The following is an 18124-nucleotide window of genomic DNA, read 5'->3' as shown; positions in this document are numbered from 1 at the left end:
GAAAGAGGAAGACAAGCAAGAGTGCCAGGAGACCTGAATAGGTGAACAAAGGGCTCCTGGACACTCCTAGACAAAAAAAGAAAGTTTTCAGAGGGTGGAAGCAGGGATAGGTAGCCTGGAAGAAATACAGAGAAGTTGTCTGAGGAGCCAGGGATCAGGTTAGGAAAGCTAAAGCCCAAATGGAGTTAAACTTGGCCAGAGACACCAAGGGTAATAAGAAGGGTTTCCATCAGGGATAAGGGGAAGAATAGGGAAAATGTGGGCCCTCTGCAGAGGGAAACAGGAGACCTTGTCATGTAGGATGCGGAAAAAGCTGAGGTATTTAACAACTTTTTTGCCTCAGTCTTCACCAGTAAGAGCTCTGGCCACACTGTCCAGGTCACAAAAGGCAGAGAGGGAGACTGGGACAAGGAAGATCCACCCACTGCCACAGACAAGAAAGTGCACAAGTCTGTGGGACCTGACAAGATCCATCTGCAGCTCCTAAGGGAGCTGGCAGATGAAGTTGGAATGCTGCTTTCCATCATACGGAAAATGGTGGTGGTTGCTGGCAACCAGCATGGCTTCACCAAGGGCAAATTATGTCTGACAAATCTGGTGGTCTTTTACAATGGGGTCACTGCATCAGTGAACAAGGGATGAGCAACTGATGCTGCCTGCCTGGACCTGTGCAAAGCTTTGACACTTGTCCTGAATGACATCCTGGTCTCAAAACTGGATGGATATGGATTTGATGGATGGACCACTCAGCGGGTAAGGAACTGGCTGGATGGTCACATTCAGAGAGTAGTGATCAATGGCTCCATGTCCAGATGGAGAGCAGTGACCAGTGGTGTTCCCAAGGGTCAGTGCTGGGACCAGTGCTGTTTAACAACTTTGCTGGGGACATGGGCAGTGGGATCAGTGCAGCCTCCGCAAGTTTACATCACACACAAAGTGTTTGATGTGGTTGACATGCTGGAGGGAAGGGATCCATCCAGAGGGACCTGGACAGGCTGGAAAGGTGCACCCTTGCCAACCTCTTGAAGTTCAGCAAGGCCAAGTGCAGGGTCCTGCACCAGGGGCAGTGCAGCCCCAGGCACAAATACAGGTTGGGCAGAGAATGGGTAGAGAACAGACTTGAGGAGAAGGACCTGGGGGTGTTGGTTGATGAAAAGCTCAACATGACCCGTCCATGTGCCCAGAAAGCAACTGTGTCCTGGGCTGCATCACAGGAAGTGTGGTCTGCAGGGCCTGGGAGGGGATTCTGCCCCTCTGCTCTGCTCTGCTGAGACCCCACCTAGAGTGATGTGTCCAGTTCTGGAGCCCTCAACAGAGGAAGGACATGGAGCTGTAGGAGAGAGGCCAGATGAGGCCCCAGAGATGATGGGAGGACTGGAGCAGCTCTGCTCTGGAGCCAGGCTGGGAGAGCTGGGGTGTTCAGCCTGGAGAAGAGAAGGCTCCAGGGAGACCTGAGAGCACCTTCCAGTGCCTGGAGGGGCTCCAGGAAAGCTGGGGAGGGGCTTGGGACAAGGGCAGGGAGGGATGGGAGCAGGGGGAAGGGTTTCCAGCTGGCAGAGGGAGCTGGAGCTGAGATGTGAGGGAGAAATTCTGGGCTGTGAGGGTGGGGAGAGCCTGGCCCAGGTTGGCCAGGGAAGCTGTGGCTGCCCCATCCCTGGCAGTGCTGAAGGGCAGGTTGGATGGGGCTTGGAGCAGCCTGGAATGGTGGGAGGTGTCCCTGCCCGTGCAGGGGGTTGGAACTAGATGGTCTTGAAGGTCCCTTCCAACCCAAACCATTCTATGATCCTGTGATTCAAGAAGGGGGGAGCTTTAACCAGTGCCTTTAAGCAAGACACACATCATAGTCTCTCCAAGTGTTTTTGGAAATTACGCAAAGTGTTTTCTCTTGCAATTAAAATTCCTTGTTCTTCCCACAATGAGGACAAGACTTATAGTCCTAAAGTTTGTTTTCTTCCCTTGGATATTGATGCACATATTGTAGGTTTTATTACTTCAATGAGCAATACAACTTCAATATTGTGCTGTTTGTTTTACATTACTAACCATGTCTATTTTCAACCACACTGGGTTGTTTTCTGAATAGAAAAAGATCCATTTGTGATTAACAGCAACTGCCCTACTGAGTCATGGAAAATCAGGCTTGTATCTTTGTTCTTTTCCTAGTAACCCTGATAATGCTTCTCTCTGGTCTCTGCTGTCTCGAGTAGTTCCACTCTATGCACCACAAAAGGCAAAAGTAAGTGCACTGCTGCAGTACATCCATGCTGTTTACATCCCGAGCAATCTGTGTTGTTTCTTCACTGAAAATAAATTTTTAAAATCCCTTATTCAGCTCCTAGACATTCACTAGTTAATAGGAAAACTTAAGGCCTTTAGCACATACAGAGCAGTGCACAGGTATACACTGTAGTCACATCTCCAATTACTTGCATCTTCCATGGGGTAGCAATTCTGGCATAAACATACAGCAGAATCTGCTAGAATTATTCCAACAAGAAAACACTATGTATATTTTTTGTTTAGTTTTATACATATGTATGTGTGTATATAAATACATATTAGGATTTATGTATATGTTGAATTTGGTTAATCAAGTCAGTTTCTTAACCAGTTATTTCCTTGCTGCTTTTATGCTTATTATTAACTCTTCTCCAAATAAATACTTTGTCTTAATTTATGTCTGTTAAGTAAACAGAAATAGCACCTGAAAACAAACCCCCTTCCATATGAGGCTAAAATTAGGAACACAATGTAGGGATAAACTCAGATTCTGAGTGTCCCTTCCTAGTTCTGTATAAAGAGATCATACTGTAGGCAAGGAAGAAATCTCATTAGGCAAACTTCATACTTCAGATTAACAAAGATAAAAATATCTGGACATTACATTTTATATAAAATCTCTTAATTCTCTTTTTAAATCTTGCAGGGGGGAGCTGTGGCAGGAAATGTTGCTTGTGAACTGGATGTAAACCTTGGAAAGGTTTGTCTTCCCCAAAGTGCAAACTTGATAATTCCATAAACAATCCTGAAATTTAATTCCACCTGGTCATTTACATTGTATTATTAAGTCACTTTTTATGTTCTGTTTTATAGGAAGTCCTGCTGAATATTGCAGTTAACCAGTTGGCAGCAGGATGTCACATGTCAGAAGATGAGAAAAACAACCCTCTGAAAAGTATTCAGAAGGCAGTCCACCTCTGTCCAGGTTACTCTTGTTCTCAAACACAGTAGTGATTTATTTATTTTTTTACCCATCAGAAACAAAATTATTGTGCTAAAAAAAAACCCCTTGCTTTTCTGGGGCTGATTTGTTGTTTTGGGTTGTCTGTGTGTGTTTCAGGGGAGAATGCTTCGAGTTGAGATTTTAACTCATTCCAAGTTTAGATGTGAAGAATTAAATCAGACAAGAAAAAAAAATAAATCACAGTTTTAAGGCTTGTTCTGAAAACTTGGGCAGCTTGTTCATCCCTTAGCAGGGGAAGAGATATATATGATATATATATATTATGGTTAATCTGGTGAAGACCATTCTAAATGAACTACCAGGATATTTAGAATGGGCACGAGTTGCCTTTAACCTTTCTTTTCTAGACAATCCTGCTGCCTGGGCTGTGCTGATGGCAGCCTGTCATGCTGAAAACACCCTTGTCTGCCTAAACAACACTCAGCCAAAACGAACGGGTCTGGAGATGACACTTGTATCTACAGTTTCAGCCAAAAGTAAGATATACAGGTTTTCTCATATTAAAAAATTAAATACAATTAGACTGAGATGCTCTAAGCTTGCAATACTCTTCTGCATTTCAGAAACTTGGAGGTAAGCTGAGAATTAATCAGGAGTGGTTTGAGCTGTACCTGTATTTTATCACATAAAAATGCCAAATCCCAATGCACAGCTGAAGTTAATTACTTAATTGCAGCTTGCTTCCCCATCCAAAGCCTCAAATGCTTTTTAAAAATAGTACCTCTAAACTCTGATGCCTTATTGAATGGATGTATTACAGCACAGGAACACTGCTCACAAAGAAAGGCAAAAGTACTCTTGAGTTCTGTTACACTCCCAGTAGAGGGACACCCTCAGCCTCAGTCTTGCTGAACATCCATAGTGTTTTGAAAATGGGGATTAAAATTCCATCCTTTACTGATTGTTCTCAAACCATTATCTCAAATGGTGTATTCTTTTTTTGTCCCTGCTTGTTGCTTTTAATTCTGCCATCTCTTGCTATTCCTACAAATGAAGGAAGCAGCATCAAGTTAATACCTCCAAGTTCTCCCTTACCAGCTCTGGAGCCTGTGACATGGTACAGTACCAGAGCCCATAACAGTAATCTGGTTAAGTGTTTTATCTGTTCTTGCAGCTGGAGAAAATAACCTTCCACAAAATTATATCCGGACTCTTGAAGACTGGTGTCTATGCCAAGCTGTTACCAGTCTGGAGGAGACTGGTAAACTCTCAGAAGCTGAAGCTCTTTGTACCAAGGTAGGATGGCATCATACTGGCAGATTGTGGTAGAATTGTATAGAAATCGTTATTTATGTGCACTTTACAGAAAGGTAATCTTTGAATTAGCCATCATTTGTTCCATCAGAGCTGCAAGATCCTATAGTCGTTGGCATTGTATTCTCTCCCCAAGATACTTACTCTGTTTGCAACACCAAAACTGTGTTAACAGTTGAAACAAATAGTGTATGACATGACAGAGCTGAGTCTGCCCTTCCTACCTTTATTCATTAACCTAGTATGAAGCAAACCATTACAGAAATTGAAGGCAATAAGTCCAGGTGGGAGACTTGCAGGGGACTTAAATGTTTTCTGTGCTGTAATGTTGATACCTCATTTCAGATGATGCTACATGTTTAATTACTGACAAGAAAAATCTCCAAGCAGCACAGCTGTGAAAGGGGACTGGGGTGTTAAGCTTAAAGTGTGTGTTTTTATGTCTTCATGAACAGAAGGCTTGGCAAAATATAAGCAAAAACCCAAGTGGACTGAGCAGCTCACATCCCTGACTTTCACTAAGGAAAAAAATGAATCCCATGCAAATACCTTCCTTGTTTGTAGCATTTCTGTATTAATGGGGAAGGGAGTTTAAAGCAATCAAACAAAACCAAAACATTTAGTGAACATGCTGGTTTTCTAGGGGGAAGTACTTTTTGGTCTCTTTGTTTCCTTGGTGAGGTGTTTTCCTTTTTTGGCCAGCATGTTTACTAGTCTGTCATAGAATAACAAGCATCCAAGATTCCTAGACATCCAAGATAGGGAAGATTATGGTGGGGATTTTTTGGCTTTTTTTGTTATTTAAATAGCTTGGGGAGAGGACAACCAGTGCCTGCAGTTTGTGAAGAAATAAGAGTAACATTCTCTGGTATCACAAACTCTCATTGACCATTTTAGAGCCCAGGAGTCCCAGAAAGTAATATACCTGGGATGATGAGTCAGGCACTGCAGTTGTTCAGTTTGAGACAAGCAATGTGATTCCACATTTGTTCATGGGGGGAAAGTGCAGCACATGCTAGCAGCTTATGTTGTGTTTTAGGAAGTCTCTGCATGTCCAGGCATTCTCCACAAAGCAGCAGCTTTTTAAGGGTACTGGGTGAAAGATGTAAGTGTTGTTTCTTAGAAAAATCTGGTTTGAGTTAACAATTCTTGGAAGTATTGTGATTGGAACAGGTGAAATAACAGTTAAGATGACTTGCAGAAACTTCACATGCTTCACCTGAGAAGAGTAGAGCAACAGATGGCTAGCTTTCTGTCTGTGCTTTTTTGCTTGAGTTTGTTCCAAAAAATACTTTACTTTATCTGCTGTTATTGAACTGAAAATGTTTAGTAAAGTGCCTCTGTCCCAGGGAGAATAAAGCAGCTTAGCTGGGAGACCTGAAATTGCTTGGAACATACTCAAGGTCACTTTTAGCCACAGGACAGGTTTTTGCCTCCATTAGTCCAAACCTTGTAATGATTGTGAAGCCAAAGGAGGACTAGAGGGCTGCCATTTAATGATCTATCTTTCAGAAGTCTCTAGCAGGAGGACAGGTAAAAAATTTTAGATAAATATCAAATGTATTTTGAGGACAGAAAAAAATTCTCCATTTTCATGTGTCAATATCTGGAACACTTCTTTGTGCAGAGTAGGAGGAAAAGGCCATGTTGCAAGTATCCTGAGAGAGCTATCCCTGCTGTTTTCTTTAAGACTGGAATTGAAATAGTGTCTTCTGATATTTGCAAATGATAATTCTGATATCATATTGAGCCTTGTTTTGGTTTTAGGGTTTAAAAAGCTGCCCTGAGCACCCAGCTCTGTTTCTGCTTTTGAGACAAGTTCAGTGTAAGCAGCTGTTGCAGTCCCACAAAGAACTTCCAGACACCATCCTGGAGGAGCTTCACAAAACAGTCATGACCACTTCAACTTCAGTTGCAGCCTGGCAAGTAAGTGTGGATCCTCTCCCTGACCTTGGTGTGCTGCCTTCAGCTGAGTATGTACTGTAAATGGGGGAGAGTTTTTCACTGCTTGCATTTTTGTTGTACTGTGACAGTCAGTGACAGAAAAAACAGCTTGTATTCAGTCTTTATAAAGTTAACAGAATCACAGAATTATTGTGGCTAGAAAAGACCTCTGATACCATCCAGTCCAGCCTGTGACCTGATACCACCACATCTCCAGACCATGGCACCAAGTGCCACCTCCAGCCTTTCCTTGAACACCTCCAGGGATGGTGCCTCCAACACTTCCCTGGGTAGCCCATCCCAAAGTCTGATCACCCTTTCCATGGGGAAGTGCTTCCTGATATCCAACCTAAGCCTCCCTGGAGCAGCTTCAGGCCAGGCCCTCTCATCCTGTCACTGGTTGCCTGGAAAAAGAGCCCAGACCCCCACCTGAGCACAACCTCCCTTCAGGTGGTTGTAGAGAGTGAGAAGGTCCCCCCTGAGTCTCCTCTGCTCCAGGCTGAACAACCCCAGCTCCCTCAGCCTCTCCCTGTAAGACTTTCCCTCTGGTCCCTTCACCAGCCTCGTTGTCTCCCCTGGACCTGCTCCAGCACCTCCAGGTCCTTCCTGCAGTGAGGGGCCCAGAGCTGCCCCCAGGACTGGAGGTGAGGCCTCCCCAGTGCTGAGCACAGGGGGAATCACCTCCCTGCTCCTGCTGGCTATTCCTGACACAAGCCAGGATGTCACTGGCCTTCGGGCCACCTGGGCACACTGCTGGCTCGTGTCCAACCAGTTGTCAACCAGTGCTCCCAGTTGCCTCTGCTGGGCAGCTCTCCAGCCACTCTGCAGGGGCTGATTGTGGCCGAAGTGCAGGACCCTGCACTTGGTCCTGTTGAACCCCAGCCTGTGGGCCTTAGCCCACTGACCCAGCCTGTCCAGGTCCCTCTGCAGTTTCTTCCCACCCTCCACAGATCGACACTCCCCCTCAACTTGGTGTCATCTGAGAACTTACTAAGGGTAGACTTGATCCCCTCATCCAGGTCGTCAATAAAGATATTGAACATTATGTTACCTTTCTTCAGTAGTTTAAATTATAAGGACTGTTTGTAACAGCAGGCAGGCATGCAGGCAGAATTACAAACTTGGGATAAACCTGTGGTACTGGGAACCTGTGACTTGGCATGTGAGCAGAAACTGATGAAATGTTTCATAGCTCATAAGAGTAGGTGGAAGTAAATGGTGCCCAGTGTAGTAATATACACCTCATGACTCAGGGTCTGAAAACCTGAGAAGTCTTTCTCTCTCACCTCCTGCTGTCTGCAGGGAGGAGAAGTCTCTCCCAGTGCAAGTGCTCACTCACTCCCTTCCATGGCACCATGAGGGACCATTTTTAGTTGCTGTGAAGGTGCTGTAGCTTCCGTCATGTGCTGCCCTGTGAGACAGGCTGGTTGGTGAAGCAGCATATTTATTGATTTATTTCCTAGCCATTGCTGTTGGTTGTGACAGTTATTACCTTCCTTTACCAGTGCTAGCAGCGTGTAGAAAAATTCCATGAACTTCTAGAGCCCTTTATATAGTTGCAGAATTTATGGTGCTCCCTCTACCTGTTGAACAAAGGCTGTGGTAAGGTTGATTAAAGCTGATTGCTGTCTTGAAAATCAGTGCAAGGCTGCTGCTCTAACATTATTTTCCTTGTTGCAAGGCTGCAGACCCTCTTCTCTGCTGCAACATGGGACTATCATTTGTAAATAGGTGCTCTTTTTTTTTTTGTAATGTGTTTTTCTTCGACTTGTGAGACTTCATCTTTCTGAACTGCAGAACAAACATACAGAGTGGATTTGCAAGATACGGGCACATAGGATACATGATTGTGTCCTTTATTTCAGTAATATATTTTGATCATGGAATTAGGGCTTGTAAGCATTCTACAAGCATCCCTGACATAGCCAAGTGTCATCTTGCTTGCAAGCAGAGAGACAAATTGAACTGAAAGTGTATCTGGCTTGGAGGGAGAGAAGGGCTGTTTTGTTGGTTTTTTTTTTTCCATCCAAGCCACAGATAAGATACTAAGATCTTTTCACTTTTCAATTAAAGAAGATGTTTCTAAGGGCTGGAATAGCATTCTTAAAAAGCCTGGCTGCTACTTCTCTTCCTAATGGATAGATGTATGCTTTCATTATTTCTGGCTCTGGGCTTCCTAAGAGTTTGATAAATGTGTTGTCTTACTCAGAGGTATCCATCATGATGCCTTACAGTATTACTAAGTTAGTGGAGCCATCAAACTTGCTTTTTGCTTCAGATTTTGGCTTTTGTCTACGTGGTTGTTTTGCAGGATGTAAGGAATGCTGTGGAACTACTGTTGTGGTGGTGGCTGTTGCACTTTTTGGGCTGTGGCTTACCAGGAAAATAGAGGAGAGCTGGTCTGGCAGAGCTGCCTTTGTGCCTCTGCTATGAGGGTTATATTTTCCTTCACATCTGGAGTTCTAGGGATCTTCAGCTGCAAAGAACTGAGGCCAGTGAAAGCTTTCTGCACATGAATGGATGTTTTACTCTACAAAACGGTCCTGCAGCTTGTTGCCAAGGATGCTCAAGTTCCCTAGTGCTAATAAATACTTTCTAGTTTCTCTCTTCTTGATAGTAACTAACTTCTGTGTATCAGAAGGGGTTAAGAATTTTGCCCCTTCCAACTCCAGGCAGTCGTTAGCTAGAAAATGTCTAAAGACCTTTGGATAAAACCAAGGGAAATGCTTTTTAAGAAGGAGATGCCTTGTTTGCTTGGTGATCCAGGAAAGAATATTTCTAAATGTGGCTTACAGATCTTGACACATATCATCTGCATATCAGGAATTTGCAAACTTGTGGCTGCATCTGCTTCAAAAGATGAGACATGACTACAGAATTAAAGAGGAAGGAGTTAGATACAATCCTTTTCCTTCCTTTCATGAGCAAATCCAGGACATCTTGTGCAGTCAGAGCAGGCAGCAGGAGCATGAAGCTCTGCACAAATCCCAGTGTCCATTTCCTTTGCCCCATCTGGCTCTTCCAGCATGACCCTGCTGGGTCAGAAACTGTGGCCCAACCCATCATCTGAGCTCAGGCTCACATTACAATGTCCTTCACGTTCCTGATGGGCTGGAACAAAACTGTTATCCAGAGGAAAAAATGTCTTTTCATCTCTACAGCATTTTCAGAGACAAATGAGGCACCACACAATGTTCTAGGCTGAAGGATGCCTTTCGCAGAGCCAGTCGTGCTATTTGTTGACCTGAGAGCAATCTCCAGGTTCAGACAGCTTTGCAACAGCTGTCCATGGGTGGTCAGGGAGCTCTGAGGTCAATTGCTGTAGTGAGGTGTCCTGCCAGCTCTGCTGCAGGCTACATTTTACTGCAGGGCAGTGGCGCCGTGTTGTTGGAAGGAGGGCTGGGTGGGTGGGGGTGTTCCAGCTAACAATATGCTGTTGGACTCTCAGAAATTGGAACCAAATTGTATTACCTAAGGGCTGTGTGCTTCAGTGGCTCCATAACTGATTCTGCTGGGCATTTGTTTTCAGTGGCTGGCAAATGTGTATCGGTCTCAGCGAATGATGGTTGGAGCAGAGATGTGTTACAGGAAGAGTCTGCAGCTGGCGTCGCAGCAGGGCAGCTGGAGTGGGAAGTTATCCAGTCTGCTCAGGCTAGCTATGCTCGCCCTGGAAATCTGCATGGTAGGATAATCAACATCATCTAACTGCAGAGTTCATGGGATGCAGGGCTTCTCCAGCCTTTAACTGTTTAAATGACTTTGCATTTTACACGTGACAACTAGAGGATGAGACTGAAGGGGCAAGTGGGCTGTTTCTTTAATGTCTCCTTGTATGAGAGGTTGCTGTGTAATAATCACACAGAACCACTGTGTACATAAATCGTTCAATAAGACTGGACTTCTCCAAGATTCACTTTGATCCTCCAAACTGATGTACCCTTCAAGTCTCTTTTGTTGAGACAACTGCCTTACTAAATGTTTTTCCCACACTGGTAGCTGGAGACTTTGATCAATTGTCAAGTAACTTTATCCTGTGTGATCATTTCTAGATATGGTGCCTTGCCTTGAAGTATTAAGACAATGTAAGGGGAGTGTACCTTGTGGTTTAAAGAAAATTATTCTACTCCTTGCATCGAGGGGCCAGGTGAACAGAAATTCTTGGCAAGTGTCTGTTCCCTTTAAGCATTGTCACTTAGAAACTTGAAGTGCACAACCAGACTTCTTGAAAGCCTGGGGTAAAAGTTAGAGACTGCTGTGGTGTGTGCTTTCTCACCTGCTTTAGCAGATAATGGAGTAACAGCCATAATAAAAATCAGGCAAATTAATCCCATATATCCCCAGTGCTGATATAAGAAAAGGCAGCTAGTTTTACCAAGGATAAAGCTGCAAAGCTGTTGCTTCTGGTGGGAAAGGAGAATCCCCCTCAGTCTAGACAAGTTTCTTCCTCACAAGCCTTGTGCTTCAGTGGCAGAATTTGTCAAGTGACAGGATTTTTCCTCCCATGATTCTTCTGCCTGTTTTTTAGTGGTCTGCTCCCTGTTTCTTATAGCTCCTGAGGGTCTCCACAGGTCACAAGATTACCTCTGACTTAATGAATGCTACTTCAAATGCTGGCCCAAGTTGCCAGAGAATAGACAAGACGTTGTTTAAAAATTTAATTAGCATATTTGTTATCTCTGCATTTTGTATGAGTAGGGCAGCTGATTGTTATTCAGTCTCTCTGGTCTGCAGTGCTGTAATGAAGTGTGCAAAAGCCTGGTGAAAACCTTGCTCAGATCCAAGACAGCTATGTGTTTGAAAATTGGTTTTCTGGCAATTACCTGTCCAAATTAAAATTTGTGCAATAATTGAAATGCCATCCAGACATAGTGAGGCTAACAAGATTTTCCTAAAGCCAAAAGGTAGAAGGATTTTCTCAATAGTTGCTGTATTCAGTAATTACCATCTTGCAGTTGGTTTTCACTTCTGGTAAAAGATGTAACTTCTGGGGTTAAATTCTACATTTGAGATTAGTCTTCTACATGGGATGAAAATTTACAAGGTGAAGAGCAAGCAAGAGTTTGTGATTAAAACATACTACTAAAACATGTGTGGAACAAATGAAAAGATTCTTTGCATAAACAAGCAAGTGGAATCTTGGCAAGGCTGGTCCTAGAATATTTAACATGACTTGTCCAGGCTTTTCTAGCCATGTTTTGGCTTTTGTTTTGCTTTGTTGTGGTTTGTTTTTTTGTTTTAAAGAAATCTCTTTCTAACCTGCCAAGTACATTTTATAACTTAGAGCAGCTTAAATTAAACTTGCACTCTGGGGAGCTGCAAACAAAAAAATTATTTACAGTACACAGTACAATGAAGCCCTTAGGCTTTTTTTCCTCTTTTTAAAATTTATTTCTTTATTATAGGCTAATGTCTCAAATGAACACTGGCCATCCTTGGTTAAGGAGGCAACAACTGAAGCTTTGAAGCTTTCTTCTTGCCCCGTGGCAGCTCTTCTGCAAGCACTGCTGCAGTATCATCACAAAATGGGAGCAAGGTAGGGGTGATCTCTTCAGTGGAACACACTGCCTAAAAGTACAGGTAGTCGTTATGCCCTGATCTAACTCCAAGAACTAAAAGAAAATTGAAAATAAGAATTAATTCTTGTGGTGTGGCAATGAAAAGGGGAGATGGGATGGGGGTTAAGTGTGGGGAGCAGGAAGCAGCAGTCTTCCTCCTTTCCTCAAAAAAAAAAAACAACCCATACCTGACCTTCATACCAAGAGAAAAACAGCTGTAAGGCAACTTTTATTTTAATAGCATGTTACCTAAATAAATTAATCAGGAAAGATCATAGATTTCTCATATCTCTTGTTAAATAGCACAGTGGAAACTGCCTTCTCTACACCTCTTAAATCACAATGTGCTGGAAAATCACATAATTCTTCAAAGAAAAGCCAAAGCTGATGAAACACCAGTAAATTAATATGATAGCCTTAAACTTAATTGCCAGTTTTTAGCAGATTTCTAACGGTATGGTGAATTTGAAAATACCTGGGGCAGCACTGGAAGGTGGCATCAACCAAGCAGAATTTTAGACTTTTTGGGGTCTGTTCCCATTTCCTTCTCTTCTGCAATTTCACACCTTGGCTCTGCCTTTCCAGGAACTGTAGTATCTTTTGTGAGAACCTGGATTAAATATATTTGTTTATAATACTAAATTCTGTTAGAATTGTGAAGATTTATTGTAATACCTGCTTGTCTCAGGTGCTCTGCTCTCCAAAATATGTATTTCATGGCCTTTAAGTGGGAGAATACCTGCTGTACTTGTTCAGCAGATGACATTGTGCTGAGTTCACAGACAGCATGACATTTATCACCTTGTTGCAGCAGTCATAACATCTGCTGTGTAAACCTAGTTTGGTTCACTTGCTAGTTAAAGCACCAACTGGAGTGTAATATGTTAAGCATAACAACAGTGGCAGTGTTCCTTGGCATTCTAGATCACAGTGTCACAGAATGGTTTACGTTGGAAAGAACCTTAAAGCCCATCCAGTCCCACCCCTGCATGGGCAGGGACACCTCCCACCATTCCAGGCTCCTCCCAGCCCCATCCAACCTGCCCTTCAACACTGCCAGGGATGGGGCAGCCACAGCTTCTCTGAGCAGCCTGGGCCAGGGTCTCACCACCCTCACAGCCCAGAATTTCTCTCTAATGTCTTAAACTAAATCTGCCCTGAAACAAACTTACAGCTCTGCTTCCTCACTTCACCTTGGGTGGTGTGGAAATAGCGACCTTCCCTTATTACCCCTGATGGTGGTTCCTTGCAGTGGGACACTGGTGTGTGACATGCAAGCTCTTCAGTTGACATTTCACTTGGATTATGCTTTGGTTGTGATTCCAGGGAGACCCGTCGGATGCTGGAGAGAGTGGTTTATCAGCCAGGGAGCCCAGAAACCATCGTGTCAGTGGCACGCTGGTACCTCCTGCAACACCTGCATGCCAAAGATGATCGTGAATTAATCGATGTAAGACAGTTCATTTTATACAGAGACTAAATCTCTTCACATTGAATGTTGTGCTTGCAGCTTGGCAGTGGGGTAGAGGGAGGCTGTGGATACACTGGCTCACCTGCTCTAGAGGTTTCAGTTTTTAAGGATTCTATACTGACAAAATTTTCAAAATTGCATCCAGTTTGCCTGAAAGTCTTCCCTTCCTCCATGCAATTCTAATGAAAACCTAACAGTGAAATCTCTCTGCAATCCAAACTGCCACAAATTCTACTGCTGACTGCTCAGTAGACACAGAGTCATGGAATGGTGGAAGGTTGGAAGGAAAGCTCATCCATTTCCAAACCCCCTGCATGGGCAGGGACACCTCCCATCAGACCAGACTGCACAAGCCCCATCCAACCTGCCCTTGAACCCCTCCAGGGATGGGGCAGCCACAACCTCCCTGGGCAACCTGTTCCACTGCCTCACTCTACCCATTTTATCAGGATTTTATCAAAACCATTGTATTAGAGTCTTAGCAGAATGTATTAATGCACTGAAAATGTTAGTTCCCTCTTGCCTGGCTGGAACAGTGTGGTGTCCTTGACCCAAAGGAGCTGAACAGTGGAGTGCTGTACTTCATGTACTTAAGGTTTTTATTGTACCTTTTTCTTAGTGTACATTATTTTCTGTACATGTTACATGGTACATTAGTTTCTGTTGGTGGTATTTCACAAATCCACACATCTTTTAGATGTGATGCAAAGGGAGGTGGCTCATTTTGTCTAGTAATTGGAGTCTCTTTGCTACTCAGGCTCTGACTACACCCTCCTAATAATCTCTCTGCTGCCACTGGCACAGGGAGCTCTTCTGGCCAGATGAGCAGCTGCTCCCTGGTGAAGGGTTGAATCCATAACAAAGTACATTTGGAGGTTCAGCACATCCAGCAGGCCCAGCCCTGCCAAAAAGACACACAGGTTCATAGCAAAGCTAGAGTTAATGAGTTCAGATGATTCTGGTATGATCTCATTGCACTTGGCTTCTGTGAAGTCAACCTGTGCTCCCTACCAATGAGTACAATATAATGGCTGAAGATTTTCTTGATTCTACTTACTGGTTTTTAATATTCATAATGTGAATGTTGGAATACAAGAGAATTTCCAGAAGCCTCTGGACACCTGTGAACATTAGGCTGCCACAGGAGCTTTTCTAACTAGAAAAGCTGCAACTGGGAGATGTGGAGAGTAAGCAAAGGAAGAGTAAATTTAAATGGTGGAGGCAAGAGGATACATTGGTAGCTTTGTTTAGGTAGCTGCAGGGAATGCTTCTTTTTGGTAAATACAGATTTATGCAGATGTACAAGCAGGAGGCAGGAAAGTGGCTCTGGTCTAGCTCTGCTTGTTTCCTCCCTAGCAGGTGACTGACTTGTCAGTGACAGATGCTGCTGCTGGAGTGCACTGCAAGTGACTACAGGTCACTGCAGGGTGGGGTTTTTAAGTGCCTGATGTTTTAAGGAAGCTGATGATGTGTAATTGATATTGCCTATCTGGGCTTATGGGCTACTTAATAGCCGAAGATTAAAATGCACCATTGCCAGTAAAATACATTAAAATTCTTAAATTCTCTTTTTTTGTCATTATTTGTTTTTCTCTGCAGGTGCTTATACAAAATGCCAAAGCTAATGGGGATGCTAGAACTCTGGAACTAAATGAGGAATTGTCAGCAAGTGCCTAGTGTGGACTATCTCAAGGGAAAAATCTTCATGCAACTTAGTCCATCTTCCAGGAGCATATGTGGTCTGGGGTTCTTCATTTGTTTGTGTCTGACCTTTATTCTTTTTAGTTGTTGTTAAATCAATTGCAACTTTGTCTTTAGTTTTACCTGAACAGAAGTAGGTTATTGTTGACATGGGCTCAACCCTAGAAATACTCTTCATTTAAAAGGAAAACTCTGTATTTTTCTGTTGTTTTCCTCTCTTCTACTTCAGTGGTATTTGCAGTGGGAGTACTTGTCTGTGTTTCTCCTTGGCACACACAGAAGTGCAGTGCTGACTGCATGGGCAGTGATGCAAGGTTTTCTTGGCACCAAATCTCACTGTTTAGGTGGTAGCAAACTTACCTTCCTTCCCAGATACCCTAAAACACTCACAGGGATAAAATGCCTATATTCCTCTTGATAAATGTCATTTGCAGTTGAGCCCAAATCCACTTGGAACTTCATGTGTGGTGTCAGTTTATACTTTTTAAGTTTGCTTTTTGTCCTTCTGTTTTAGCTAATCTTCATTACAGCAGCATCTATGCTTGGCTGCAGGCTTCAGTAAACATTCCCATCAAGAAGAGCTTGTGATGATCAGGGACAGGGTCATATTTATAAGTGTGTGTAACAGGCTCTATTTGTGTCTTGGTAGTTCTGTTGCTGACTGCTTAATTGGATGAGTCATGACAGTGGCTCCTAAGACATGATGTTATTTGCCTTTATGTACATGAAAATAAGAAATAATAAAGCAATGATTCTAAGCTGTTAAGTGTTCTCATAGGGGTTTTCAGGCTGTTGGTGAGAGTCCCCAGGGCTGCCCATTTCATGGTGTAAAGTTTCTGGAAGTTACTCTCTGTCCACCCAAGCCTTGTGGTGGCTCAAATGATCCCACATTGCAGAGGAGAAAGGGCACTTCCCAGGCATGCAGTAGGACTGCACTGGAGACACAGTGGGGTTTGGAACCACTTGTCTGTGGCTCAAAGAAAGCAGGATGCTGAGCTGGGGCATGTGGGATCTGCATCTCTGCAACCAGCCCTGCAGCTTTGGAAAGCAGAGCATTATGGAATTGTTTTACTTGGAAAAGATCCTTAAGCTTGTCCATTCCATCCATTAGCCCAGGCCAAGGTGCCAAGGCCACCCCTGCCTCATGTCCCTCAGCACCATCTCCAGGGCTTGGGAACCCCTCCAGGGATGGGGACTCCCCCCCTGCCCTGGGCAGCCTGGGCGAGGCCCTGACAACCCTTGCCAGGAAGGAATTGTTCCCCAGATCCAACCTCAGCCTCCCCTGGCACAACTTGAGGCTGTTCCCTCTTGTCATGTGTTCCTTGGGAGAAGAGACCAGCCCTCCCTGGCTACAACCTCCTGTCAGGGAGTTGTAGAGGAGTAGAAGGAGGTGAGAGCCACGAGTTTGCCTCTGACATTTTGGAGAGGAAAACTCAGCTCAGTAGGCCAGGGTTTGACTCTGTGGAGGGGAGTAGAACCTTCTCTGAGTGGCAAAAATCCCTCCCTGTCTGCCACACTTTTGTTCTCCCACCCATCTCATCTCTTCCTTAAAAAGATCCTTTTTGGTAAATTTAGATTGATTGTGATTCCCTTCCCAGCCTGCTGTCACCTACTCTTGAACTGCCAGTAGCTGCAGATCCTGAGAGGGAGTGTTGCAAAAGCCAGACTCGTGACTCCCAAGTCTAGCTGTAACATTTTTAGCTTGCTGCTATGAAAAGCCTGGAGGAGTTGCTGCAGCCTGTAGCTGGTGTCTTGCAGGGGGTCTTGGTCTTTGTGCCTCCCCCTCTGGTGGTGGGACAGCCACCCTGGCCAGCCTGGTGACAACACAGGCATGACATGCACCAGGCAGAGAGCTGCTTCCTGAGCTTTGTCCAGCACTGAGCACTTCTGAACACAGAATCAGTCACAGGATCACAGAATTGCTGGAGTTGGAAGAGACCTCCAGAGATCATCTGGTCCAGCTCTCCCACTGCAGCAGGATCCCCTGGGAGTTTGAATGTCTCCAGGGATGGAGACTCCACAGCCCGCCTGGGCAGCCTGTCCCAGGGCTCTGCCACCCTCACAGTCAAGGAGTTTTCCCTCCTATTTCCAGGTCACTTCCCATGTCCCAGCCTGTGCCCGTTGCCCCTGGTCCTGTCCCTGGGCACTGCTGAGCAGGGTCTGGCTCCATCCTCCTGCACCCACCCTCAGATACTTGGAGGCACTGATGAGGTCTGTCCTCAGCCTTCTCCTCTCCAGGCTGAACAGCCCCAGCTCTCCCAGCCTTTCCTCACCAGGGAGATGCTCCAACCCCCCAGTCATCTTCCACCCACAGGAGAACACACTGGTAACAACAGGCCAGAGAAACCAGCTGCACAACCATCAACTGTGAGTGTTCTGTATTAGAACACAAACAAAAAAAGGTGGTGTGTTTTTTTTTCCTTTTCCTCTTCAGAAGACCATGGAGTTGCTCTGACTGTGATTGGTGATGACCTCCTTGAACGAGGTAGTGAAACAGCCCAAAGTTGTAATTCCCTGCCCTGTAGGAAAAAAAACAAAACCCACCCCCCAAGTCTCTTTCCCACCTGCGCAGTGAAAAGTTCTTGGGTGACATGAGTTTCAGTTGAGGCTGCTGCAAGATCTGAGGGGATGAGGTAAAAATCCTGCTCTCCCCATTTTCAAACACTTGTGGAAGTCGCTTGCAGTGGCCCTGGGAAAGCTGATGAATTCCAGTAAGGTGTGACACGTTACACGATGGCAGAGCTCAGTACGTGTGGGTACAGGGTCCTGTGCAAAGAGACATGAGTTGGGGAACAGGGAATTGTTCATGGATTTCACTGGGAAGTCCTGTATTCAGCAGCCATTATTGTGAGGGGGAAGACAAACATTCCCCACCTAATTCTTCCTTGTTTCAGACATGAAGGGCTTTGTGTGTGCTCCTTACATTTCCTTTTGCACAAACACCAGACAGCAGCT

The 18124-nt window shown here is 44.5% G+C and overlaps 1 protein-coding gene across 4 annotated transcripts in view; it reads left to right on the top strand.

The window, feature by feature from the left end:
* The window catches only part of SKIC3 (SKI3 subunit of superkiller complex), a 53725-nt gene extending 37790 nt beyond the window's left edge, over window positions 1-15935 (top strand). For 3 of the 4 annotated variants that reach the window (XM_051643493.1, XM_051643492.1, XM_051643495.1), the window contains 10 exons: window positions 2164-2236; window positions 2927-2980; window positions 3094-3205; window positions 3592-3720; window positions 4359-4480; window positions 6266-6424; window positions 9972-10124; window positions 11845-11975; window positions 13324-13447; window positions 15068-15935. In XM_051643493.1, the coding sequence (XP_051499453.1) occupies window positions 2164-2236; window positions 2927-2980; window positions 3094-3205; window positions 3592-3720; window positions 4359-4480; window positions 6266-6424; window positions 9972-10124; window positions 11845-11975; window positions 13324-13447; window positions 15068-15145 (1135 nt within the window). In that variant the 3' untranslated portion in view covers window positions 15146-15935. The remainder of the gene's footprint in view (window positions 1-2163; window positions 2237-2926; window positions 2981-3093; window positions 3206-3591; window positions 3721-4358; window positions 4481-6265; window positions 6425-9971; window positions 10125-11844; window positions 11976-13323; window positions 13448-15067) is intronic. The other variant, XM_051643494.1, reaches the window with a different exon arrangement.
* The last annotated feature ends 2189 nt before the right edge of the window (window positions 15936-18124 follow it).

The sequence above is a fragment of the Apus apus genome, chromosome Z (genome assembly GCF_020740795.1).
Source record: "Apus apus isolate bApuApu2 chromosome Z, bApuApu2.pri.cur, whole genome shotgun sequence".
NCBI lineage: Eukaryota > Metazoa > Chordata > Aves > Apodiformes > Apodidae > Apus > Apus apus.
Note: the sequence above shows the minus strand (reverse complement) of the source record. Positions and strands in the feature narration are given on the sequence as shown.